General features: G+C 41.5%; 1 protein-coding gene across 5 annotated transcripts in view; it reads left to right on the top strand.

Moving 5' to 3' along the window:
• Positions 1-18,862, top strand: part of LOC134212772 (serine/threonine-protein kinase grp) — a 101,788-nt gene that overhangs the window by 64,753 nt on the left and 18,173 nt on the right. For all 5 annotated transcript variants that reach the window (XM_062690925.1, XM_062690922.1, XM_062690923.1 and 2 more), the window contains 2 exons: positions 6,132-6,309; positions 6,410-6,552. In XM_062690925.1, coding sequence (XP_062546909.1) covers positions 6,132-6,309; positions 6,410-6,552 — 321 coding nt within the window. The remainder of the gene's footprint in view (positions 1-6,131; positions 6,310-6,409; positions 6,553-18,862) is intronic.

Genomic DNA, 18,862 nt, shown 5'->3' with positions numbered 1-18,862 from the left:
TACCATTTTTGCATTCGTATATCATGAGGCTAGCACGATAATACTTTTATGCCCAGGGAAATCGAGACAATTTCCAATCCGAAAATTGCCTAGACCGGCACCGGGAATCGAACCCAGCCACCCTCAGCATGGTCTTGCTTTGTAGCAGCGCGTCTTACCGCACGGCTAAGGAGGGCCCCAAAGGAGGGTATCAAAGAATATTGGGACTAAATTTCGTAAAATTTGGTCGACAAAAACCCCCCTGACAATAATAGAACAAAACCTGCCAAAGCCGTTTTTCCCCTATGTGATATAGTTCTTACGTTAGCACAATCTCTAAAAAGTGAGTCTTCGAAATCCCTTTGAGAATTCTTTCGGATATTTGGATGGAATTCCTACGGAAAATGCTTTAAAAACATCTGCCTGCGAAAATTGTTTCACGACAACCTTCCGAAATTCCTTTGGGAGAATTCCTTCGGAAATTGCTTTAGGAATTCCCGAGAAAGTTGGTTTAGGAATTCTTTCGAACTTTTTTAAGAAATTGTTTCAGGAATTTCTTAAAGAAATTTTTCCAGTAATCCCTTCCGAAACTCTAGGAAGAAATTTATTCGTTTATATGATACATCAACAGGCTGTTTGGGATTCATTTGAAATTTCTCAAGAAAGTCTTGATTCGTTTGAGAGGGTCGTACAAACGGCGACTGTTCGACTTCCGGTAATTGCAGCAAACAAGTTGGCACAAATAGGAAAGGTCAAAGTGGGGTGGTGTGTATGCTCGTTGAGTTTATTGTTCATGCGAAGGTTTCGTGATCGCCAAAATCAACAGTGTCTTTGTATGCAGCTGTTACGCCCCGCCGAGGTAGCCTTTAAAGCAAATGGACCAGATGATAGATATACTTACATCGACGTAACATTTCGCAGCTCGTCATTGATAGGGAATACGAATTGAAGGGTCAGTGAAGATTATACCCATAGCGAACATCAGGCGATCCAGTATAGTGTTAGCCAAAGGAAAACATAGGACGCAAGCCTGCGAGCGTATGTGGAAAATAAAAGACCTCCATAAAGACCTCCTAGTTGAGGCACTTCATGCTGAAAATAATGCCCCAGATATAGATGCAGGTCAGCCAACGGATACAAAAAGGAAATGAGGTTGAGTAAGTTGAACTGCTACAAGCAGTTGTCCCGTGAAGCTGATGCCAATCCATGGGGCAATGCTTGTCGCATCGTTATGGCAAAAATGAGACATCCTTTGACGCCACTAGAAATGTGCCCAGACAAGCTGAGAATGATTGTAGAGGACCTTTTTTCCGAAGCTTAATCCGACAGTGTGGCCGTCTACGCCGTATGCTGATGCAGGCACTACGGGTGACAGGGTAGTCTCCAATGAAGATATCCATGCAATAGCAAAAGGTCTTTTTTTTTCTTCCTAAACAATGGAGGGGGAATCTGCTCATCAGACATCCTGGGTTGTCCAGGAAGTGCGGGGTTAGGGATCACCTCCAGCAGCAAACGAGGGAGGCAGGACTACATCCCCGACCCGCTAAACCGTTTCCATTGCCGCCAAGCCCATAGTCCCTTCGGTACAACCAGAAAGTAATGCTTCAAAGGGGGGCCAGTGCACAACGCACCCTCGAGGTTAGCTGCGTGTCCTTGCAGCATCGAACATCGTAACTCGCTTTTTTAGAAAAACACCATGGTATCGTGCCAGCGCGTTGCCGGCTTTCCAGGTGGCCTTACCACGCCCTATGTCCTCGGAAGGTGGGAAGGGTCGACTTCGCGCCTGCTTCCCTCTGCACGACTGGTATCAAGAATGATGATGCCGCGTGCACCCCAAATTGACCTCTCTGCGACAGGGTCTATTCGCCAACACACAGAGAGACTTGCCGACGCGGTGCCTACGCCTGCCCCAGCCTTGACGAGGACCCCTTTCCGTCCTCGGGCTCGGAACCCGCCCGGTTGACCGACGCCGCGAAAGCGACGATACCATGTTGTTCTTCGCGCGGCCACTTGTTCGATAAAAGGATCGAGTTCGACCACAGAGCATGACCACCGGTATGACCCATGAAGCCGACTCCGATCCCTTGGACCACCTCTTATTTGCGCCTGAACTAGCCATCCTTGAGTCCAGCTGCCAGCTGCGTTACCTGCACTGATTTTGCAGCACGCTTAAACGCCGGGCACATCGAACCCCCCATGGGGTGCTTGCTGTTCACAGCTTTGCTGGAATAAATCAAACAATTGGGAGGGTTCGTGCAGCATTGTGCCTTATGTCCCTCCAATCCGCAGCGTCGGCAGAGATTGGGTCTTGCAGTCCCATTGCTTGTGCCCCGGTTCCAGGCACTTGAAGCAAATTTCGGATTGCTCGTATATGCCCACAGGGCATACCGACCATCCCACCTTGACGCTCCCTAACTTGACTACCTAACTAACTTGAGGCGTCCGCTGCAGATAGCCGAACCAATGCTACCTGCGTCCCTGCCGGACCTTTCCGTAGCCGAACGGCTGCGGTGGGCGTCTCCACTTCACACTGTCGCCGCAGTGCCGTGACGAGCTCTTCGACTTAGGTGATCTCGTCCAGGTCTTTAACCCTTAGATTCACCTCCGTCGTGAGTGCCCTCACCTTGACCGTCTCGCCTAGGACCTCCTCCGCCAACTTCTTGTAGGCGGCGCCCTTTTGCGAGACGCCCCGCTTCAGCTCGAGGATCATCTCGCCCATCCGGGTACGTCTTATTTGACGTACGTCGGCGCCGAGTTCACCGAGCTTGACGTCACTCCTCATCGCCTTCAAGACGTCCGAGTATTTAGCCACGTCCGTCTTGATGACTTGGGCATCGCCCCTGGAGCGATTGGCGCCTACCCTAGGCTTCTTGCTACCCTCATTCAGCTGGGCCTTCTTTTCGGCCCATGACGTCTTCGGTTTCCTCTTGTTCTTGACCAGGGTCCAGGAGGCGTCATCCCCCTGCCGTAACCCCTTACCACCGTCTTTTCTGGGTGGACGGACCTTTCCAGGTCCTTCCTCCCCCGGTTTTGGAGGTACCTGGCCGGGGTTCAGCTTCCCAGCCCCACTACCCTTGTTCGGGGTAGTAACCCTCCGCGTTTTGGAGCGGCCCCCAGGAAGCTCATCCCCTGGAGACTGTCTCTTCCGTTTTTGTTTCTGCTCCGTTGGAGCAGTCACCCCCGACGTACCCGCAAATACTTGAGCCTCAGTCTGGGTAGACTTTGGTGCCACAGTCTTCGCTGGCACGCCCTCGGTCGATTCGACCTTGCCCAAGTCCGCGAATCCTTGGGCCTCAGTCTGGGTAGACCTCGACTCCATGGATTTCAGGGGTTTACACTTGGCCGTCCCGACCACCCTCTCCAGCTTGGCGTCCAGCATCGACTTTTGAAGTTTCTGCAAGCTCCTCTTGAGGTCCTTACTGATATTATGCTTCGATGACGCAAAGTCGATGATGGCGTCCAGCTGTTCCGTCGTCCACCTCGAACAACCCGCCTGTGTCCCCAAGTGTGTCGAGAAGGGGTAAACAGGAAGCATGGAGAGATAGACTTCCATTTGACGCAGTTTCTTTCAGGTCACGGATGATGGCTGGGAGGGTGGCTGGGTTCAATTCCCGGCGCCGGTCTAGGCAATTTTCGGTTTGGAAATTGTCTCGACTTCCCTGGGCATAAAAGTATCATCGTGTTTAGCCTCATGGTTGTCGGTTGTCGCCTACACTACTACCACTAATTGAAGAATTGACTTGGTTTTCCATTTTGGTCCCACGAGTTGCTCGGGAAAAGAGGTCCACCACGCCAGAGCCCAGCATGACGCGGTAAGGGACAATTACTGTGGAGGGTGCCCAATAGCAAAAGGTCTAAAAGTGAATAAAGCTCCTGGTCCTGACGAAATCCCTAACGTGGTCTTAAGAACAGTGTCCCGGGCGTTCCCGGACATGTGCAGAATGGTAATGCAGAAATGTTTAGATGATGGTCGCTTCCCGGACATATGGAAGATACAACAGTTAGTACTGTTGCCAAAGTCAGGAAAACCGCCTGGAGATCCAACATCGTACAGGCCTGTATGCTTGTTGGATACTCTTGTAAAACTCCAGGAAAGGATCATTTTTAACAAGCTTTCGAAATGTACAGAAAGCAAAAGTGGGTTATCCCAGAGGCAATTCGGATTCGGAAAGGGATATCACGGGTGGACGCAATTCACACCGTCGTTGAAAGTGCAGATAAGACGTCTAAACAGAAGTGGAGAGGAAATCGTGATTGCGCAATTGATGCATTCTCCTGGCTACTTGATCAGGGTTATTTTAGTTATTTTAGTTAGTTATTTTAAGAATCGAATCCTGTTCTACAAAACAAATGTTGAGCCAACGCTCTGGAGCGCAATGTATAATGGAATACTGCCGTTGAAGCGTCATAACAATCAGTGGCGAGACACTTGCGGAGGTGGAAACGCTGGCGGCAGAGACGATCGACATTATTGAACACTGGTGTCAGATTAAAGTTGGCTCATAATAAAACGGAGGTAGTTAAAGTTAGTATTTGCAAGGCTGTTCAGCAGTTGCAGATTGTAGTCGGAGAGCCTAAAATCAAATTTCAATAGCCACGTCGACTATGCTTGAGAGAAGACAGCAAAAACGATCAGCGCGTTAACCAGAGTCATGTCGAACATCGGGGGTCAAAGAAGCAAGGAGACTTCTTGCATGTGTATCTACATCGTTTCTGAGATACGGAGCTCCCGCTTGGGGCACAGCACTGAGCACAAAACGAAACCGAAGGAAGATGAGCAGTGCATTCCGGCTCATGGCCATGCGAGTTGCCAACGCTTACAGAACCAGTTACATTAGGTACCAAAGAAAAGGACATATACGATTCCTTATTGGAGTTTTACACCTTATCCTCATCGTAATTTTGACTAGAGCCTGGATACTAGGCCTTTAATTCTGACCTGAACCTTCCAAAACAATGTTTGTTTGGAATTGTTCGTACCACTGTTTCATTCCAATTGAATATTCTAAGTTCCGGTTCTTTAAAGTACCGGATAACCCTACTTCTACGAAGTATTCACGGATTTCGGTGAAACATAACCTTATTTGCAGCTCAGAGAGCAGTGTTTTTTTATATAGAAATGCGCCAAGAAATTTCCGCATTAAAACAAGAACGCCGCAATTATGGATTGTGCTGTATGAACCTGTCCGTATTCTCCGGAAACCCTTTCTTAACATTGTACAGCATTCACTTTATAAATCATCATTAAATCATTAACTGAAAAACTGTATTTTTCCGGCACGAGTTGAAAAAGGTCCCATAACCTGTCGTCAACGCCGCCAACGGAATTCTTTTCGGTCTGCCTGCTTGCGGGATAGAATTTCAAATGTTCACCATTCATATGGCTTCATGTACAATGTACCTTTTCTTGCTCATAGATTATATTCTCAAACACAGAATTTTCGGAATCCATCCTCCAAACCCAATGAACGGAATAAGGAACGAGTAGATTTAGATGTACCCTTATTCCGGCCAAGATCTTTTTCACTTTTCAGCATTTTCTATCGGGAAAATATAGGCAACAATTTGGTAATACATACGCTAAAATGTTACCTGTTTTGTCTTGTTATGCTGCTGTGTTTGAAATCCAAGGCAAATTTTCCCTTAAAAATGCTTAAATATTATGACATACGTTCTTAGCAAGTCAAAATGCCGCTCGTAGTGACGACCAACAAATTTTGTTTAAATTTTCACTATTATTCGCTTAAAATGACGCTGGTTTTCATTTCGTTTCATGCATACATAACCACAGAAAAGTACAAGGATATTTTCCTGTTGTTTTTAGACAAAAACTCTTTATTATTTATCATTTTGTCTTGCGTGAACGGAATTAGGCGCTGATTGGAATAAGGGCACAGCACGGTAGAAGTAAACACACCACTACTCAATCTGAGTCAGCTACATCGGCTGACAAACTTCCCTACAAAATATTCTGCTTTCTGATTTAATGATTCTTATAATGCAAATAAGTATAATAAGGACATATAAAGAAAATTTAAATTCTTGATTATTACATTCTCCTTGCTCTGTAAACTTAATAAAATAGATGCTCTCTAAAATATTGACAAAAAATATAATAAAATGTGTTTTTTCCCTTTCTTTATATGTTCCAGAACCGGACGTCGGCATGCCCATCCCGGAAGCGCAACGATACTTCAACCAGCTGCTCGCCGGAGTCGACTACCTGCACACCAGGGGTGTAGCCCATCGGGACCTAAAGCCGGAAAACTTGCTCCTGGATGAGCACGACAACGTCAAAATCTCCGACTTTGGCATGGCCACCATGTTTAGGTAGTAGGTACACTTCCGTGCGCCGTGGTGAGCACCGCCACAAGAAATCTGGTCATGGAATCGTCTAACATGTGCTGTTCTCATTTTCGTTGTTCCGCAGAATGAAGGGCCGAGAGCGGCTGTTGGACAAGAAATGCGGTACCTTGCCGTACGTGGCCCCGGAGGTGCTGCTAAAACCGTATCAGGCCACCCCCGCCGACCTGTGGTCCTGTGGGATCATCCTAGTCACAATGCTGGCCGGCGGTAAGTGGTGAACGATGTTTTTCTTCTGTTTGCTCTTTAAATTTATATCGTTGTGAAACTACTCGTCATTGCGGTGTGTAGCACTCGACACCACACCCACCCCGCCCACTCACATTGCTCTCTGTGTTGTGTACCTACTAATTCCATTTTTTTATTTTTCAATTCTATTTCCATTTTTGCTCGAATGCTTCGTGAATGTTTGAATTTGTTTTATTTTCGGTTTTGTATTGCACAAGAACAGATTGTGCGCCTGCTGGAATCCTTTATGATTTTTGCTCTTTTGCTACTGTCGGGACATGATTCTTAGATAATATTTTTTCTTTTTATTGATATTGTGCTTTCAAAACCTCTCATAGCTTTTAATTGAGGTTGTAAATGATAATTATGAAAATTTAAAGAATCATGTTCCAATAGTGGATCGGTTTCTCATTTTAAACTTGTTGCTTTTTGTATGGTGCCGCACTAAAAGTATTCATTTGGCACAAGGTCGCAAGCTAAAAATGTTGCGAGGTTCCAGCAGAACCATCTCGTTCCAATCAACATAAATCCCTCTGGAAGATTGTTGATTGATTGCTGTTCCTGCTGCTGTGCTGCTACTACAAGTGTTGTATACGTTTGAAGCGAATGGCTTTCCGCAAGCACCCTAGCGGGTCAAGTGGTTTGTAAAAAATCAAAAAACAACGGCCTCTCACGTAAAACCCTCTCATTTATGCACCACCCGCGTGTGTTTTGGCACTAATTTCCATGGATGTTGCTGCAAATCTTCAGTTCTGATTGTGATTGTGTTGTGTTTTTATCCTTTATCTTATTTTTGTGTTTGTATCGTATGATTTCCGGCTGAATCTTTGGTATTCTAGCTGTAGAATGTTGAGCTTTGTAATTTGGTATCTTCTAAAGCTTTAGTACCAGAGGTCCAACTGGGAATTGCTTGCTACCGCTGCTGCCGCCGCCGCTGATGCACTCTGATTGTTGTTATGGTTTGCCCTAAATATCCCATCTCACTTGTGTTTCCTCATAATGTTAACTGCTACCATCTGGTAAAACGTAAAACAAGAATGTCCCCACAGAGCTAATCCACAAACCGATAAATAAAATAAAACGAGTGTTGTTTAATTAAAAAATGCTTGAGAGTGAACATCGAAGAATTGAATTGTTTGAAGAAAGTGTGTTTAAGTGAGTGTGCTATTTTTTGGTTTAAAGTGTGTACCTAATTTGCTAACTGCACGTTTGTAATGATTGATGGTGAATCGCGCAACAAAAACGATACAAACTAGGTGTTAAAAGGGTAAATATATTTGAAAGCGAGTTGATTCATTGTTATATTGTAGGTCATTTATCTAATTTTTCACGCATAAAAAAGTTTGTGCTATAAACAATATTAAGCATGTTGCTACGATTCGATTTTTTCTACGCATAAACTAGATAAATGACCTGCAATTGGGAACACCGCGTACTTAGTCATTGGCATCCATTCACGAAGCATTCGAGATTCAACTAACTGCACATAAAGATCCGTCCCATCCACTATCAGATAACACTCAAGATAACACCCGACTGCAAGCGCGACCTGGTGTGGTGGCGTGGTTGAGTTTCCAATAATCCAGCATTCCGATAAGTAAATCACGCGTAAGGGCCAGCAGACGATGACATTAAACGGTTTCGGTTTTCCTCAGTAGGACTCTAAACGTGTGCCTCAGTCCGCAATCACAGTATACATGATCCGCCGTAACATTGCTCTCGATCCAGCAGCTACTCTCCTTAGTTCATGCTCAAGGCTGTTCGGCAAACGCGCATGCCCCCGCACTCTCTCGTGTTGGACTCGTGCCATGTATGTCTGGCGAACAGGTCGAAAAATGGATCATTATCATGGTTCTCCAACCACGAGACGGCGATTATGCTATCAACACCACCCCCATCAGTACCCACGGAAAAGTGCGTCCACGGTATAGACTGTCTGGAATCGCTTTTCGCGCTCTCTTGGAAACGGGTTTCTCTCCTGCTCCTGTTTCCGCCGACTGAATTCGCATTACTGCAAGTTGTCATTCAATTATATGCCGGACCACAAACACAGTGATAATAGCGTGTTCAAAGGAGAATAATGTTTATTAGTTTTTTCACTTATGTAAATTTTGTGAATCTACAATTGAAAGTCATATTTTCGGCATGTTTGGAGGATGCTCTTAATTCGTAAATTCCATCAATTTTAAATATTTGTCTTACTACGCTTTACACAATCATTATGTTTTTTCCAATGATAATTTGGGGAAATGTAAACTTGTTCTTTGTCAACATAGATGCGGGTCTATTGTCTAAAGATGCAACATAGCTAGCTAGCATAAATTTGCAAAAGAATATTAGTTTTATGCAGTTATGGTTTGGTAATGGTATTCTCATTCTTATCATGTGATTATCACCTCTCATCATTATATCATCTGCCGCTTGCCGATGCTTTTGCAAATTCTGAACCACACATTATATGGATGACCCCAACACAGCAAAGTTTTAATACAGCGAAACAATCTCTTCGTGTTTTGACTACATCGGCAAATAATACCTTATAGATCTCCCCTCTATCCTATCTAGGGATGAATGAAAGGATAGTTCTCTCGCATCAGGAATTTCACGAAAAATCTCTCTGAATTTCTCACGTCGTCGCATATACCACTTTTGTTTCTAAAATTAATTCATTGCCTTTCCAGTGTTGACAGAAACTTCCAAAGCGCTATCAAGTACCAAATGAATAAACGAGAAGCCTTTGACTCAGCGACACCCTTCTAAGTATCAAAGAGTTGGATATTGGGGAAGGTATTAGTTGGGCCAGGATTTGCCAGTACTTGGCAATGAATGTGGCCATGATATTATTTACTCCACTGGGACAATGCCGTCTCGCAACTTAGTGTTCATTAAGCACTTCTGCAATCCACAGTTATCAACTGTGGATTTACTGAATAGATTAACGAAGCATTCTTCGGAAATTTTAAAGAAATTTCCGAAGGTTCAACTAAAAAGAATTCTGGAGGAATGTCCGAAGGAATTTATGAAGAACTTACTGGAGAGATTCCCAAAGAAGTAAGTAGAACAATCTCCAATTTCCGAAGAAATTCCTGACAGAATTTTTTGTTTTTTAACTTGGTAAAATTTCCGAAGAAATCTAAAGGAATATCCGGATCAATCCCATAAGGTATTCACTACCGTCATACGCATATTTGTCCCATGTTTGCTGGGATTTCCTATATACATGGGACAGTTATGCGTAGAACGGCAGTTCAGTCGCGCTGTAACTTTAAACTTTTTTCGCCAATATAGGCTTTAATATAGGGGCCCTCCTTCGCCGTGCAGTAAGACGCGCGGCTACAAAGCAAGACCATACTGAGGGTGGCTGGGTTCGATTCCCGGTGCCGGTCTAGGCAATTTTCGGATTGGAAATTGTCTCCCTGGGCATAAAAGTATCATCGTGCTAGCCTCATGATATACGAATGCAAAAATGGTAACCTGGCTTAGAAACCTCGCAGTTAATAACTGTGGAAGTGCTTACCCGAGTAGACGAAAATAGCTCAATAATATCAAATGTTGATAAGATAGCAAAATGATATATGGACATGATTGATATAAGAGATAAAAGATCAGACGATAATATCAATATTTTGCACTGAAATATCATAAGAAGATCAAGTTGTGCTTTTTGTAATAAGTGATCAATATCATGTGCCATTAGTTTGTTCTTATCCATAGCATGTCTTGATATTTAAATGATATTTCGATGCAATTTTTTGATATTGTTGCCTGTTCTTTTATCTCTTATATCAATCAAGTCCATATCATGTTTTGTTATTCTGTTCATAGCTTCTGCCCGGGTAATGAACACTAAGCTGTGAGGCGGCTCTGTCCCAGTGTGGGGATGTAATGCCAATAAGAAGAAGAAGAAGGCTTCAATAAGTTTAACTTGGCCGTTTATTGTCTATCATGTTGTAGTGCATGTTTGACTTTATCACCAACATCGGTTTGACAGTAACTGTTATAGTATCGGTGATTTGGCTGCTAGGTACAAGCAAACAAGATATTGGCCACGCGAACACGAGCGACATTAGCAATCTTATACGAATTTCTAAAGAAACTCGTAAAGAAATTTACAAAGAATTCCTCAAATGTCTTTCTGAAGGAATTTTCGTAAGAAGTTCTGAAGGAATTTCCAAAGAAATTCCCAAACAAATTTCTGCAAAAATTCCATAAAGAAGTTTTTCCAAATTTCCCTAAAGAAAATTCTAAATTAAAAGCCAAAAGAATTCCTTAAGAAATTTACGAAAGAATTATTAAATTAATTTCCGAAGAAATTCGTAAAGGGTTTCTCGAATAAATTTTTAAAGAATATCTGAAAAAATCTCCAAAGAATCTAGGTATTTTTGAATATCTCTCTCGGTATTTTCAAAGGACTTTCTAAAAAAAATTGAAGGAACCCCTGAAAGAATTTCTTAATGAAATCTTGGAGGGAATTCCGATGGAATACCTGCGGAAAATTTCGAAGTAATTCGTAGAATTCCCTACTTGAAGAATATTTTGAATTCATTTCCGGATCATTTTTCGGAGGAATCCTTGGTGGAATTTTTGAAAGATACCTGGAGGAATTTAAGATGTAATACCTGAAGCAATTTCGGATTGAATGGCTGAAGCGATTTCTGAATGAATTTGCAAAGGAATCCTAGAGATATTAAAATAATCTTCAGTAATTTTCGAGAAATCGCAATATTTACTTTTTTGAATTGATTATTTTGCTGCAAAAATCTACATATGGCACGTTTGTTTTTACCTGAAAATTTATGTCTGAAAGAACCTGGAAAAATCAGGGAATTTTGTTGTTACAGATGAGTAGACACCCTGGGTGTAGAATGTTTTCGGGAGCAGAACATTTTCGATTCCCTAGGCATAGTGTAATTGTACTTCACTTGTCACACAAGATAATACTCAATAAGTATTAATCATGCAATGATAGGCATAGAGAAGCTTTTAAATAATAACTGTTGACGTGCTAATAGAACACGTATTGAAGTTGAAACGCAGGTAAAGTTTTATTTGGAATGTATAGCCATTGAAGAAGAAGAAGAAGAAGAAGAAGGGCAAGATCTCCTTTAATATTTAAAAAAAAACCCAACCACTCAATATACTTCCAAGTGTTCATAAAACGATTAAAATGGGTTTGCTGGAATTAGAGATTAGTTAGAACCAGTGATGCGAATTCTCAGTCTCAGTGACTGAGATTTGTAGGATATTGATACCATTGCCTGTTCACACTCACTTGAAGTTGAGTTGAAGCCTGCTGTTGGCAAACTGAGTAGGCTAAGCTATTCCTGCTTTGTCTTTTTGACTGAAAGGCATCGTCATAGGCAAAGAGAAGCAGAGAAAAATACTTACAAAACAAAAGAATTGCAGTCAGCAGGCATAGGGCACTGCACGGAAACATCTCTTTCTCTTTCGTTCCTCATTAATTTTGACGTTTACTGGCCTTGTTGTTTTTTAATTTCTTTGCAGCAAGAAAGAGACAAAGCAGTCCGTGCAGTGCCCTATTGTTGATAAATTGCACCACTGTTTAGAACCAGAAAAACAACTTATACCGTGAAGATCAAACAAGGCCATTTTTTTGTGGTAGATACAAAAAGTGGCCAAGTAAGATTCCCCCTTCCCCTACAAAAAGTGGCCAGTCAAAAGTAAGATAATTTTTTTGTTTCAACATCATTTGTACCGGATAACTGCAGCACATTTGTTTATATAATCTATGACCCTTGACCCTAGAGGCAGAAGGGCTTTTAAGATAAGCACACAAGGGGTCCATAATAGTCACGAGGAGCATGTAGAAATGGAACACGTAAATCAAATTGGGGGCCATCATCATAATACCTATATAAACAAACTCGTCGTTGCGTATTTTGGACCCGGGGTGGCCATAATATTCATGTTAGCTCTTAGCTACATTATTTTAAAATACTTTATTAGCTTCTTGCTAATATTTTTCGGATATTTTTTTTTCTTTACCTACAAGTCAACAGTGATCCCTTTCTGGTATGTGCTTGAGAAACACTGATGAGCGCAGACTTTTTTGGGGAACATCTCCACTTATCGCTTAGACCGCCTTCATGTATTTGTAACCGCACTATACTCAGTCGACGAGCCCAACGTATTGTCTTCGATGTCAGTCCATTCTTCGTCATGTTGATTAAAGTCACTAGATATAAGGATTGGTGAAGTCACTGACAGTTACTCACGACATCCAATCGAACATGAAGCTTCAAATGCGCTTGAATTAATGGAGAGTATTGAGATATAAAATAAAAAATATAAAAACCTAAAGTTTAAAGAAAAAGCTAAATGAAATGGGTACGAGATTTGCTAGTTGACTAACATTTTTGAATGTAGGATCATATTCCTGGTAAAATTTGCCATACACCCATGGAAATAATTAAAACACCACCGTTGTGTTTACACACAAAATGGTCATGTTTGAGGATCAATATCTTGATTTCTAGCGAAAAGGTCAAGGACATATTTTGCATGTATGGAGCCCCATATAAAAGTGCTGGCTTTATGAGGCCGAAACAAATATGAAATCTTTCTTTGCATAACGGAAGGGGGTGGTAAATAAAAATTTATCTATTCAAATTGATAAAATCGTAAAACTCATCAATTTTCTTAAACTACGCTGAGAATACTGGACGTAAGGCCATCATAAGATTCTCTCTTAAAAAATTATGATTTTCATACTATTCTCTAATGCAGTGGTCCCCAGCATGCTTACTATCAAGGGCCGCACAGAAATTTTGAGCTGTTGATGCGGGCCGCAGTATATTTGCAACATTTGTTTTTCAGTTCATATTGTATATTGAAACAAAATATTGTATTCCTGTGAGACTTTTTCAAATATAATATGTACTCGTAAGTACATTCTACAGGCTTTATCGCGGTAGCTGAGAACATGTTAAATTGTTTTTTCGCTATAGCTCCGTTGACAGAAAACATACGAAGCTTTTTTTTTTCAAATGATCACATGCCGACCGATTTTATGCTCGAGCTTTATTGTTCACTATAACTTGTCGATGCAATAATAACGAAGAGGTGCTGAGAAAAACCATCCGTTAGGGATGCTGAACAGAATCCGTTTGGAATTTTAAACAGAATCCTTTTGGAATTTGAAAGAGAAATCGTTCAAGATTCTGAACAGAATTCCGGTCGAGATTCGGAGCAGAATTCTTTTGGAGTTTGTTTCAAATTTTGAAAAAGTCCATTTATGATTCTTTTTGAAGTTTCTGAACAGAATCTCTTTGCGATTATGAAAATGGTATTAAAAACGAATCCATAATCAAGATAATAATCCAGAAAACTTCAGTTAATTTCGCCAAAACCTAACTCATTTTGAAAAAAAGCGTTCTTATTACGGAGCAGTGTAAGACAAAATTATTTACACCTATGGTTCAACCTTCAGTACCTTTGAATTTGCTTCATTGTTATACAAATAACAAATTTACCACTCTGTATAATATACTTTGATAACATCAAAGTACATTCACTGTCGGCCCACAAAATATCTTTGAAGTTAAGAATTTAATAAATCATAATTATAAAACTATTCACGATATATAAATCGTGTTTAACATAATAATGAAGTGAACTTGGCAGCCTCCCGGGTACACCGAAATGTTGGAAATGATAAAAAGCTTTTCCTGTCATAAAATGCCACATGTAGTTTATTCTCATAAATCCTTCGCGGGCCGCAGGAAAAGGCTTAGAGGGCCGCACTTTGGGGATCACTGCTATAAAGGAATGCATTTCATACGACAATCTTTTGAAATATTTCAAATTCGTTTAAAAAAAGTACTTTTCCCGGTTTCAACCATGAACCTAAGGAAATCGTTCCGAAAAGCGCTGAAAATAGGTAACTAGAAAGTGTTACCTTTCATATTACGTCGATGAATGATGAAAAATACATTTGGAAATTGCTGGAATGCACTTTTGAAAATGCCCCGACTATACGGAGCAAAATGAGCCACCATTTGGGGCAGAATGAGCAACCCGTCCAGAATGTTTTTCTGGAAGAGAAAAGTATTGTAATATGGATGAATATCATATTCCTACAACAGTTTAGAGTATTCTATACAAAATGAGATTAATAAACCGCACAACAGCGGACCAAACCGATTTGCCACTCTTCATCGTTTGCACAGACACATTTCAATTGGTTAATAGTCATTTTTTCTGTTCCGACCGCAGTAATGCGGTGTTGTAATTTATCCGTAATGAATCTAACATAGATGATAATATTCTTGTATTCGGCAACTGAAATTTGAACTTGTTGGCATATTAAGGCCTAATATCTTGCTCTGTGCAGGTATGCCTATTTTGCTCATAGAGAGAGATTTTTGAAAAAAAAAAACAAGTTGTATGCTAAATACAGATTCGTATCAGTACAAACAAGTGAGCACAACATTTAATTATAATAGATCTTTTGATTGATATGCATTTTTGACCTGTATTTTAATCAATTTTGTGTCAGAGCCTTATTTATAAACTTCAAAAACTGCAAGACAATAATAATTCAAATTTTCAAGTGTATTCCCATGTTTGAATTGGATTTTAATGCGCTTTTCACGTTGAGGCATATGTGGAGTATTCTCTTAACGATCATGAAATCTTTGCATAATAAAACTAGTCAATAAGCTCAAATTGAGGGTGGCTCATATTGCCCCGTATGTTCATATTGCCCATACTGCCCCTATAAGAATTTCCCAATAAATCTCTAAAAAAAATTTCGGAAGCATTTTGCGGTAAAGGCGTCTAATATTTATATGTTACAGCGCCATAACCATAAAATTTATTTTGCTAAAATATGCTTCTAAAAGTTTAGCTTTTAGACCGTTTATTGTTCATCATGTTCTAGTGCATGTTTAGGTTTCATCACCTACAACATTGGTTTGACACTAACGGTACCGTTACTTTGATCCACACAGGATGTTGGCCACTCGAACGGGAACGAAAGCAATCTCATAATTACTGTCAACTGTATTTCCGTATTTCCGAACTGCTGAAGGAGTTTTCAAAGGAATTCCTTAAACCTTCGAGTAAGTTGCTAAGTGAACTTATAAAGGAATTGATTGATTTCTGGAAGAATTTTCTTAAGATCTTCTGAAGGAATTTCCGAAGACATTTCGAAGAAATTACCGAATTAAAATTCAAAAATTATTTTTCCACTCAAATTTTGAATTCCCCCCTCAAGTAATAAAATTAGGCTTTTCAACCAGTTAGGGTTTGTTCACAAATTATGTAACGCAAAAATCAGAATTTTTCACCCTCTCCCTCCCCCTTGTAACAAAAAGTAACTTTTTTCATGCTTTGATGTAACGCGTAACTATGAAAATTTTAAAGGGAGATTTTTTCTCTCTTTTGGGGCTCTTTCAAAAGTCACGTAAGGCTAAATATGATGAGTTTGGACCTTCACCCTCTTCCTCGTAACACTTTTTGTATGGATTTGTATGTTTAATTTATTGTAGGGATAGTATCGTAACGCTCGGCCTTACCACCCCCTAGAGCGTTACGTAATTTGTGAAAGGTCTCATATGAGTTTTTGTATGAACACTGCTACACTCTAAATAATCATCACGTCATATTCACGTGAAAAATCACGTAACTGATCTGTCTTGATCAAACGACGATTGTTACGTGACGTTAGTAATGTTCACCTGAAATTCACGTAATTTTTACAAAAAAATTTGGTGAATATGTTTGTATGTACTCGTAAACAACTTAAGTTAGATTGTTTTAGTGTGATTGCAGCTTCGGCATTTACGGAAAACCAGCAATGTAAACAATCTTCACGTCAGATTAACCTGAAAACAACCATGGTTATCATCCACCACACTTTTCACGTGCAAGTGACTTGGCACTCACGTAGGAATAAATGACACATAACCTAAACATAATTAGGCTTCGCAGAGGTGAGGGATATTTTAGGTGCAACTTGGCGAAAATTTCCCGAACGTGCAGACCCTCCTTGGAAACAATATCAACGGAAGTCGCATGAAATTTAGAAGATTCGTAGAAAAGTGATATGGAAGCAGCTTAAGCTACATGAAGACTAGAACTACAATTTTATAAAAATTTATTTCAGATTTCAACGTCCAAGGGTGGACTACTTTCTGATTGGTTCAACATCGGAAATAGCAGCAATTTTTGAGTAAGAATCTAGACATTCATCAGTAACTTTGATTCGTTCTCCAACAGCGTTTTAGCGATAACTCCGAAGCGCAATGGCCGAATGACAGAATTCCTTGTCTAATATTAAAGACATCATTCTGCATCAAATGCATTTCAACGCATCAAGCGCGTCAGCAACGCCAAGAGGTCTCCTGTTTACGGCTGCGGGCAGTTATTAAATTATTTTGCATTTATTTAAAACAAAACAATTTTGCAAATTATTTAAAAGCATATAGTGGTTACCTAATATCATGTAGCTTTCACTAAAAGTTCACGTAACCAGTACGCAGAAATCACGTAAGGTTCACCTGATGAAACACGTAATTACTTTCAAACTTCACGTCATTAGCACTGGAAAATCCAGTCAGATTCACCTGATAAATCACGTAACTCACCGAATCTGAATTTTGTTCAGGTTACATGACATTCAGATCATTCTTACGTGAAAAGTGTGGTGGATGAGAACCACATTTGTTTTCAGGTAAACATGACGTGAAAATTTTTTAGAGTGTAGGTATAGCAAAAGATATTCTCAGCAGATGGTTAAAAACTAGAAGAAATATGGTATTCTATTCCATTCCAAACAGACAGATTACAATGCAGCTAGTTGAAACATTATTGGTGAAATCCGTTTCAAAGAGATGTCAGAAAGTCGAAGAGGCTATTGGAAATACATTATTATTATTTATTCAGACTAAGGCCGAAGTGGCCTGTGCGGTATATAAGAGTCTTCTCCATTCGGCTCGGTCCATGGCTACACGTCGCCAACCACGCAGTCTACGGAGGGTCCGCAAGTCATCTTCCACCTGATCAATCCACCTTGCCCGCTGCGCACCTCGCCTTCTTGTGCCCGTCGGATCGTTGTCGAGAACCATTTTCACCGGGTTACTGTCCGACATTCTGGCTACGTGCCTGGCCCATCGCAGTCGTCCGATTTTCGCGGTGTGAACGATGGATGGTTCTCCCAACAGCTGATGCAATTCGTGGTTCATTCGCCTCCTCCACGTACCGTCCGCCATCTGCACCCCACCATAGATGGTACGCAGCACTTTCCTTTCGAAAACTTCAAGTGCGCGTTGGTCCTCCACGAGCATCGTCCAGGTCTCGTGTCCGTAGAGGACTACCGGTCTAATTAGCGTTTTGTAGATTGTCAGTTTGGTACGGCGGCGAACTCTATTCGATCGGAGCGTATTGCGGAGTCAAAGTACGTACGATTTCCAGCCACTATGCGTCTCCGAATTTCTCTGCTGGTGTCATTTTCGGCAGTCACCAGTGAGCCCAAGTACACAAATTCTTCTACCACCTCGATTTCGTCACCACCGATGCAAACTCGCGGTGGGTGGCTCACATTGTCTTCTCTTGAACCTCTTCCTATCATGTACTTCGTCTTCGACGTGTTGATGACTAGTCCGATCCGCTTAGCTTCCCTCTTCAGTCTGATGTAGGCTTCCTCCATCTTCTCAAAGTTACGTTCCATAATATCTATGTCGTCGGCGAAACCAAATAGCTGGACGGACTTATTGAAAATTGTACCACTCGTGTTAATCCCTGCTCTTCGTATTACTCCTTCCAAAGCGATGTTGAATAGCAAACACGAAAGACCATCACCTTGCCGTAACCCTCTGCGGGTTTCGAAGGGACTCGAGAATGCCCCTGAAACTCGAACTACGCACATCACCCGATCCATCGTCGCTTTGATCAACCGTGTCAGTTTATCCGGAAAACCGTGTTCGTGCATTAGCTGCCATAGCTGGTCCCGATCGATTGTATCATATGCGGCTTTGAAGTCGATGAATAGATGATGTGTGGGCACGTTGTATTCGCGGCATTTCTGCAGTACTTGGTGAATGGCGAACACCTGGTCCGTGGTGGAGCGTTCGCCCATAAAACCCGCCTGGTACTGGCCCACGAACTCCCTTGCAATTGGTGCTAGTCGACGGCATAAAATTTGGGAGAGTACCTTGTAGGCGGCTTTCAGCAATGTGATTGCGCGGTAGTTGCTACAATCCAGCTTATCGCCCTTTTTGTAGATGGGACACACGACACTTTCCATCCACTCCTGCGGCAAAACTTCCTC

This window comes from Armigeres subalbatus, chromosome 2 (assembly GCF_024139115.2).
Source record: "Armigeres subalbatus isolate Guangzhou_Male chromosome 2, GZ_Asu_2, whole genome shotgun sequence".
Classification (NCBI taxonomy): Eukaryota; Metazoa; Arthropoda; class Insecta; order Diptera; family Culicidae; genus Armigeres; species Armigeres subalbatus.
This window is presented reverse-complemented; position numbering and strand designations above follow the sequence as displayed.